Raw genomic sequence first — 9692 nt, 5'->3', positions numbered from 1 at the left:
TATGCGTATATCATGTCAAGGGTTTTCATTTTAATTGTCTTTTTACCATTGAAAATAAAGTGTACTTTTATTGTATTTAAATTTTTGCTTTCTGTTTTCTCTTTTTCAATATATATTTAAGTAAGATGATTGGATTCGGTGTTTTTTCTTCATAAGTATAAAAGGTTGTAAATATCTTTTTGGATTAATTAGTACATACTACAAGTGTACCATTACTGTCTTTAAGTTTACTTTCTACTGAGATATGTTTATTTACAATTTATTTCTCAATTGTTCATGTCCTAATGTTGACTAAGTATCGTGTTTATATTTTGAAACATTGATACAAATAACTTATGAAGGCTAAGCATTTTCATCTTATAATTTATTTATTTGGACACATAAAAGTTAGTACAAAGGGGCACTAAATACATATGCGCCACACGATAATAATAAGGTTGTGAAGAACTAGAGAATGAAGGGTTAGTATTATAAAGGAAAAGCAACAACGAACAGAAATTGGTGAATGAGAGTGAAATAACAATAGTAATAGTAACTATACTAGTGATAGTAATAATGATAATAATGTGATGAACAATTCATTTAGAGAAAAAAATACAAGAAAGAATTTCTAGTCAAAGAAATCACGTTTACTTTTGTGAAGAAAGTGGAGTCACAGCAGGATCGCCACTGGCTTCTACTCTGAGCCGTTTTTGATAACATCTGAAGCCACTGTGTTTCACTGTCTCCAGGACCCCAACCAGGGAGTCGTGAAGGTCCAACAGAAGCAAGTCCTGTACAGCTTTTTTTCATAATATGACGCTAAGCTATGTGCTGATCACTCGGCTTTTCACAACCAGTCCCAGTGTTAGCAAATAATGTATGACAAGTAATTCTCTGGGACGACATTCGTAGAACATGTCCAAGCCACTGAAGTAGGTGTTTCAAGATGGTGACATCGATTGCATTATCATCTCTGTGCCCGAACACACGATGCCGGACCTCTGCATTACTAACATGGCGTTGCCACTGGATGTCAGCAATCCTTTGGAAACAACGATGATCAAACACCGAAAGTCGTCTAACATCCTCAACACGGAGAGGCCAGGTTTCACAAGCATAGAGCAAAAGTGGTCGACTGAAACGTAAGATAAGATTAGCTCAGACAAGGGCATGATCAGAGTCCAGATAGGTACTCCAGAAGGAGAGACTGTCTTGCACGCAACTACGACAGCGGTAGCTAATCGCGTTGTGATCAATCTGAGTGTAGGTTTGAGGTGCAGTGAAGGGACATGAGAAAGCACATCGGCGATGACTGTGCCGGTCATTAGTGCTATCCAGAAACGGGTTGTAGTCTGCACAAAATTACAGTAGACGGTCAGTCGAACTTATAAAGGAATAAAACGACTTTTTTACTTCATAAAATTTAAGGTATCTTTTATTATGTTTATCGTGAATACTGATGCTGCTCTTTCTACGAATAAATGTAAAGTGGCAGCATTGAAATTTGGACCACCTTTCTTGACCAGTTTGTCGAAGGTGCGGACTTAGCAGACTTTTTGTATTGAATAGACTGATACGCAATTCTTAAACCAAGTTTTATTCCTATTATGTAGAACATAGAAATAAGTATTCTACTGTATTCTTATTCACTAGTTATTTGTAATACACAGAGGCAAAGTACATTAGATACATTTGGCTTACTGTCTAACCTGTTTTTGGTGTTATTCTACCGAAATTATTGAAAGTCCACATTGTTTTCCAATTACTTTTAATGCCAATAAATAACGTTCATACTACATCTGTGTACTTCACATCTAGCTGCTTATTTTTATTAGACATCTCGTTTTCTTTCCAAGTTTTATCAGACTGTATTTTTGATTATGTGATAATGAAGTAATTGCAAGCTCAACGCTAACAATTATTTCTATTATTGATTGTATCACGACCACAGGTTCAAATCCTTAGTCTTTGAAGGTGTAGAAGAATGAGGAATACGAATACGATACTGCAAACAGTTCTAAGTAATCCTATCTCAAGTTTTCAATACATAAATACAGGAGAATCGGGAAATCCTCTAGTTGGGTGAAAATTTTTACGTTTTAGTAATTAGTTGTTATATCAATCTTGTAATATTTCGATGATGATATGTCAGTACGTAAATAATGATCATCAGTATGTTAGGTGATATCGTTTCCCGATAACATAAATACCTGATTGAATTCTCAAAATGACCAAGTTGTTCCATATATTTAGTGCCTTTAATAGATTTAGAAATAAAACTAATTTTTGTTTTTGCATATCAACGTTTACTATCCTTAGTGTTAAAACTTTTGTCTTCTTCCTGCTATTACGATGTTCACACTGCTTTCGAACATACATTTCAACTTTATTAACTAAAGTACTTATTGTAACTTTTAGCTGTTCACAGTTGATAAAAAGAATCTGAAATAGGATGAATCCACTTTTTCTTAAAATCTTATTGTTCTCGCTTTGTTTAGATAAAGTATTTGTTCATTATTATCATGTAATATTTACAAAGTACACCTTAATATTCCGTTTCACAATTAGACTTAGAATACTTAGTCATATAGAGACCTTCTTTCTACATTTTCAGAATTATGTTGAGAGAATTTTAAATAATTTAATGCCAAATATTCGAAAATGTGGTTTAACTCCTTTCATTGCCTTTATCTATCTTAGTTCTTGTTCTTAATTTTAAAGGCGTAAATATTTCCTAGTCGAAATTTTCGTTATCATACAGCACTAAAACAAATAGCTGTACAAACTATGTATGAAAATACAGTGACTGTAAAATGGTTGTAGATTAATGTGAATCTCAGTTATTATCGTTGAAAGATATATGACGGTTTGGAGGGTAAATTTTCTGCAGTACTGAATTTAGTCCATATTGTTTTCAGGAGACGAGTAGGTTTAGTTATCTGAAATTAATGAAATACGAAAAAAATGATCACTTACTTTTCATCGATAATAAAAGTTAGATTAATGACTTAAATACTACACATGGTATTTATAACTAGATGATATTTAATACAAGTCGAATTCGGTTATTTATTCATTCTCAGAAAAATTGACTTAAGCTAAGTCGTGAAACATCAGAATTTTAAATTTCTACTCATTATGATTTATAAAATATCTCAATATTTTGGGCTCAATCTTTTTGAAATTATCGAGTCTAACATGGGCTACGATATCTACATGCACTGTTATGTCACATATGTAGTGTCGTTCATATTCTAGTTAAGATGTTCGTTTGAAAGCTAAGTGGGGGACTCAAGATGTGACAGCTTGACAATACCTTGTGAAAATCATATTGTATTTGTTTAGTTTAAACGACAATGCAAATGTTAGCAACCACCTTTATTATTTATCTTTTCATTGATTATACGAGTAGAAAAAATTGTAAGTGGGAACTTGGCTTCGAGATAAACTAGCAAATATTTAGAGATCAAAACAGGATGACTGGAAATCCGTGACTATGAGTTTCCCCTTAATTTTATTTTCGTCAACTTTATACCTTCAACATTTAATTATTACTCCAAATTTACTTTCCACTGATCAATTGATATACTCTGTTTTTATTCTTATATCTGTTCACTACTTAAATTATATTTTCCTTTGTTCGTTGATAATGCATGTTTTTTCCACATTCGTAAATCAATCTCTGCCAGTTGTATCCACCAAATCAAAAGTAAACTCTGATATAATTGTCATGGAGGTATATTTCTAAATCACAACCTGTAGAAGTTCAAAATAATTTCATTTTATTACTTGTAGCTATTTGTTTATTTTTTAAAGTTTTCACTGGCAACCGGATATGATAAAGGAAGAAGAAAAATATAATTTAACTGTAACTTACTTGTTCATTGTGTGATTCAGTATTAGATCTTGTAGTAATTCTGTCAATAATTTGTCCAGCTAGATTCTTCACCAATGGATCCGAATCATTTGAATGCATATTATTTAAAAGTTGTAATAATGTTGAATTTGTAATTGAATCATTTGTATTTCCACATAGTTTACAATTTTTATTATTTGCATTATTATTTTGTGTTGTTTTTATTGTTTCGTTTATCTGTGATTCTATGAGTACAGTTAATGCTTTTAATGCAGCTATTCGTTTAATATTAGATTTTTGTTCTAAACCCCATATCATACTAATCCATATTGGTGATAATGAATTTAAATTTTGTTTAATGCAATTTTTATTCAAACAATATTGAATATGAATAGGTGGTCCCATTAAATAAAAAATAGGACGTCGAACTGTATTTCTACTATTCTTTTGGATTAATTGATGATAATCATTAATATGATTATTTGTTCCCTGAAGCATTTGTACATCATTTGATAAGTGCAACTTTTGTTTTAAATTTGTTATGTGTTGGAAAACTTTATATATCTGCAAAATTATATTACAAAGAAAACGGAATGGGTTAAGAAAACTTGTAGAATTCTGTAAATGTATAAACAAGCAGTTTATAAAGATAATTTTAGTCAGCCTCATTGTTAGTGCTGATCGTTACATATAGTTGTCTGCGATTTTAACCAACTGTCTGTCTTCCTTAGAATGATCACCACCATAAACTAACATAAGCTAGAGCATTACTAAAAACTAGGCAACATTGGACAACTGTTTCACTGGAATTTGAGACTCTTTGACAGTGTACACTCACAATTAAAAACTTTCACATCTTTCGGCATAAATAGTAAGAATGTGAAGCTGGAATCTGTGGAACCAAAGAAATAAGGGTTCTAATAGTAACTCACTGTTAGTCGTAAACGGTTTGCTAGATGTATATTAAACATTTTCAGTCTGATTTATTTCTGTTGTCGTTTTGTCCGTAGTAGTATAAGTTTGATGAAAAAATTCTCTATGACTGTCGGTATACCTTAATTTACGGTGCTCGGAACATTTTATACACTACAGTTTATATTCATTTTAAGTTATTTGTTATTTCGATTTTGAATTTATAATTTTGCCCTCTTTATTGGATGAAATAAAAAGAACTACTTTTTTGACACAATAAACTCATTATTTGTTACTAAAATAATTGCTTAGAATGTAGTGCATTTAAAAGTAATATGAAACTCATATTAACTACTTACCTTTTCATTCATTGATTTTAACAACATAATTGCTTTCTTATTAATCTCTTCATCATGGTTTCCTACTAGTTCAGCAACTCGTAACCACGTCTGAGTGGAATGACAAGCAGCCAATTCAGTACTTCTCATATCTAGACCATATTCTATTTGTTCTAGATAGCTTGGATCTACTCCTACATCACTTAATAGAACATTTAATCCAAATATTGGTTGTAATGCTCTCGTGAAATAAGGTAGGGTTGACAAGGTACGGGAGGAATAAGCATTTTCTAGATTCCACTGAATATATACTAAAAGGTAACAATAACAAATAATATCAGCATAAGAAATAGGTAGGTATCTATCCTAAGTTTACTTTTTGTGTTATACTACTCATAAGTAGCTGGGTTGTATCGTTTAAGGTTATCAAGAAATTGACAAGGTTTTAACAAGACATTCGTTAGTTGCTATGCTAAGGTCTATCTTGAGATTTTTACATTGATAAAAATGAAATATTTAATAATGATTAGATGTTTTATAAACAATTTCATGCACGATAATGCTCTGTTTAAATGAATCTATTCTACAATAAATGTTACACTATAATGTTACCGTTAAAATGCATGTTATACATATTTTCATATTGGTTTTAATTTGAGATGAACTGTAGGATTTTAGAATGTCCTACGCATATTTTAAAAAGCTATTTGAACTATTTTATTAGTAATAGAAAATATTTTTGAAAGAAATTATTCTGGAAATACTGATATACTAAACTGTCTTGTGTAATTAATCTCTGACTCTTTACTAACATAAAAAGTCATTGAGAGATCTAATCATTATTGACTTTGTAGAATATTAAATACATAGATTCAGTCAGTATTCTAAAAGAAAATGTATTATTTTGGTACGATTTTGTACAGCACAGTGTTTGTTTTGTTCGGAACTACAAAGACAGAAGATTCAATCTTGTTCAAGTAGCCGAAAGTGATCCTTCATCTTTTATAAACCTATATATAACTTTATTTAGAAATATAAAAAACAAGTATGTAATTTTAAAACGTCATTAAACAATCTTTAAATTACGACCAATTAGCTTTGTGTAGTAGATTCCTAAAACTTTAGTTATCAGGATACAAAAATAGTACTAACTATATGATGAATAAGATGACTTTTTCCATCAACTTTAGCTTTTTTCAACCGTGTAGTAGTAGCCTAATTCAAATAAAGTAGATAAACAGTAGACGAAGATTTCACCAGCTCAGAACACATGAATAAATATTTAAAATGTTCAGCATTCAATACAATTATCCCAAAAATTTATACAACATATCATTAGACAGTGGTTATTACTCAGTGATCAGTCAGTGTAACTTTCAGTAATACGTGAGGTAAGTCAAGAACAAAATACTACGATGGTATTATCTCTGCATGTGGTGCTGCATGACATGAATTTAAATCCTACTGTAATTATAAGTTTTATTAAAATCTTACGTACATCCTACTAATCAGTTTAGACTGATAGTACCTTTAGGTCGATCTGATATTTCTATAGAATGGCCTCAGCAATAAATAAGTAATCTACATTATGTCTGTTTTGTGAAGTTAAATTCTTGTAAATACTTTATGCTTACGTCAGTTTTATTCAAAGCTATATGAAAACTTTTTTCTAAAACCAATAGTAATTATGATTACCAGCGAATTATATATGCACAGATAAAATTAATAGGTAGAGTAAGGTTTCACTAACATTGTCCAGCTAAATAAGAAAGTAGTTGTATAAAATAAACATTAAACTGTTTTAATTGATCTCGATTATGCTGATCTGATAAACGATTTGATAAAACAGTGGATTCCATTCTTTCAGAAAGTTTTAGACGTAAATTTAAATGGGTCAGGGGAATAGTAGATAATTCAGAACCATTCACTTGAAGGTCCAACACATCTTCTATAAAATGGTCGATTACTGTGGATTAAACAAAAGAAAAGAAAGTATAATCAAATTGAATGCTTCCAAAAATATCATTTTTTGTTTTAAAACTTCCCACATATTGTAACTATTAACACTAACAAATTAATTCAGATTTATAAAGCTTGACGCTCATATGGATAGATATTTCGTCCACAATCTACATTTTGTAATAGGTCTCCTGTAGCTGTTAGCGGTATGAGGGAGGTTATCACTATTATTATTATTAATTACTATACAAACCATTTGAAGGGAGATCCCTTTTCATATATTCAAGCCTAGAAAATTAAAAATAACAGTATGTATGATGTAGTAACTACAAACTGGTAGACGAAAGACTTAAAGATTTTTGGCACTTTTGGGAATTTCAGTTAACTGGGTTCCAAGTTCCATTAACTGTAGATTATATACATAAAACTTGACGTGCGTAAGGTGTTAATTTAGCAATGCTACCTCAAATATCAATAATAATAATAATTCGATGCATAAGTGTTAATAGACTAATGAATATACGTTTAGTTGATTAGTCACAAACAAAATAAATGCTCATTCTGAATAAAATAGAACTTATTTAATAAAATACAAGTTACTGTTAAGGAGCTAGACGCTCTTTCCTATAAATGAATACTTAAAATTTGTGTATACGTTGAGGAATAAAGTTTTTTAAGTAGAGGCTTATATAGTAAAAATTCTTTAGATGTTTTTAACAATGCAAAAAAAACTATTTCCAAATTTGTTAACATAAATCTGAATATTCCTTACCTCCGTTAGCCATATCTTTCGACCATCTAGGAACCACATCCTTTTCATAAAATCTTAGTAAAGTTTCACGAAATGCATCACGATCAAAAATGATTTGTGGTGAAGATAAATCATCTGACAAAGTTACAGTGTTATTATTTTCTACAGGCCAAATTAACTTCGAAAGAAAACATGTAAACCTTAAAGTAGAGTATGGTTTTCCATCCCCACAAACTTTCAATAAATAGTTAGATTCAACTGTTTGTAGATCATCAATAATTCCCTGACAGAGGCTCTCAACCTCATTAAAGAATTCTACCTACAAAAGTAATAATAAGGATTTTTTCACTTATTTTCAATTTAATTTTTCATTAATGTGTGATAAATATCTTTCTTTATCAAAAGTTTAGATGCATATTTGTTTGTTACAAAATAAAGTCACTTCACAATAAAAATAGAATTTTTAACTTATTGAATATATATCAAAAAATGTTTATGTCCATTTTGATATTCAGGAAGATGTTTCCTATTTTTCATTATTTCCGCATCATACATGATATTTCTTTAAGTTCTTTTACAAAATAATTTCAAAGTTCAGAGAATTCCAGTTCATAGGATTGTTTAGTCTCATGGTAAAGAACTCATACGGAACAAAGTACATTACATACAAAAACTGATCTATTAATAGGTTATTAATAATATTAATCTTAATTCAAATTCAAATATAAGATTGGGAAAACATCTTTTTGGTGAGTGCCGACTAAAAAAGAAGTTATGCTGAAAAATTTTAATTCTTTGTGTTATATATTTATTAATTGCACGAATTTCCAAATGGCTGCATCGGAAACAAAATTTTGTTCGCAATAGTTCTCACTAATTTTTTTCAGGAGTGATATCGTTTTCAACGTTTACATTACTTAGACAATTGAGCTACGTATCCGTATAAGTAGTATATCCACGCATTTGAATAGTATTAATTGTGGTACATATTGTAACGGTTGTCGTAGTTGATTAATCTTATTAGTATTACTTAATAATCACTACCGTAATTTGATCACTGATACGACTTGAACAAATGTGTATCGTCTTAGACCACTAACTCACGCCTGTTACTCCCAATGAAGCACAGGCTGCCGACCAACATTCTCCATCCCACTCTATCCTGGGGCTTCCTTTCTACTTTTATCCAATTATTGTTCATTTCTGTCATGTCTGTCTCGATTTCTCTGTGTGATGTGTTCCTTGGTCACCCTAGTCTCCTTTGGCCTTGAGGATTCCATGTGAGAGCTTGCCTTGTAACACAGATGTTTTTTGAGTAGACAACTGTTAATAAACACCTGTATCTTCTGGATGATGGCTTTCGTAGTTCTCCAGGTTTCCACCCCATACAGTAGAACTGTCTTGACATTTGTATTGAAAATCCTGACCTTGGTGTTGGTTGACAGTTGCTTTGAGTTCCAGATGTTCTTCAGTTGTAAATATACTGCTCTTGCCTCACCGATCCGCCTTCACATCTGCACTAGATCCACCATGTTCATCAATGATGCTGCCTAAATATGTAAAGGTTTTTACATCATCCAAATCTTCTCCTTCAATTGTGACTGGATTGGTGCATGCTGTGTTGTATCGGAGAATCTTGCTTTTCCCTTTGTGTATATTCAGACCTACTGCTGCTGAGGCTACTGCTGCACTGGTCGTCTTCTCTTGCATTTGTTGTTGCGATTGCGATAGGAGGACCAGATCATCTGAGAAGTCTAGATCGTCCAGCTGCAGCCTAGATGTCCACTGTATCCCGAGTTTCCTTTCAGATGTTGATGTCTTCATGATCCAGCCGATCACCAGGAGAAAGAGAAAGGGTGAGAGTAAGCAACCTTGCCTGACACCAGTCTTTACT

The 9692-nt window shown here is 31.4% G+C and overlaps 1 protein-coding gene across 1 annotated transcript in view; it reads right to left on the bottom strand.

Annotated features, from left to right (window-relative positions):
• Positions 1-128: 128 nt before the first annotated feature.
• Positions 129-9692, bottom strand: part of MS3_00006715 (uncharacterized protein) — a 47076-nt gene continuing 37512 nt past the window's right edge. Inside the window, exons 12-16 of the mRNA XM_051214936.1 lie at positions 7820-8117; positions 6839-7054; positions 5110-5399; positions 3860-4402; positions 129-2921 (exon numbers count right to left, since the gene is read on the bottom strand). Of these exons, the coding sequence (XP_051068121.1) occupies positions 2826-2921; positions 3860-4402; positions 5110-5399; positions 6839-7054; positions 7820-8117 (1443 nt within the window). The 3' untranslated portion in view covers positions 129-2825. The remainder of the gene's footprint in view (positions 2922-3859; positions 4403-5109; positions 5400-6838; positions 7055-7819; positions 8118-9692) is intronic.

The sequence above is a fragment of the Schistosoma haematobium genome, chromosome 2 (genome assembly GCF_000699445.3).
Source record: "Schistosoma haematobium chromosome 2, whole genome shotgun sequence".
Taxonomy (NCBI): domain Eukaryota; kingdom Metazoa; phylum Platyhelminthes; class Trematoda; order Strigeidida; family Schistosomatidae; genus Schistosoma; species Schistosoma haematobium.
This window is presented reverse-complemented; position numbering and strand designations above follow the sequence as displayed.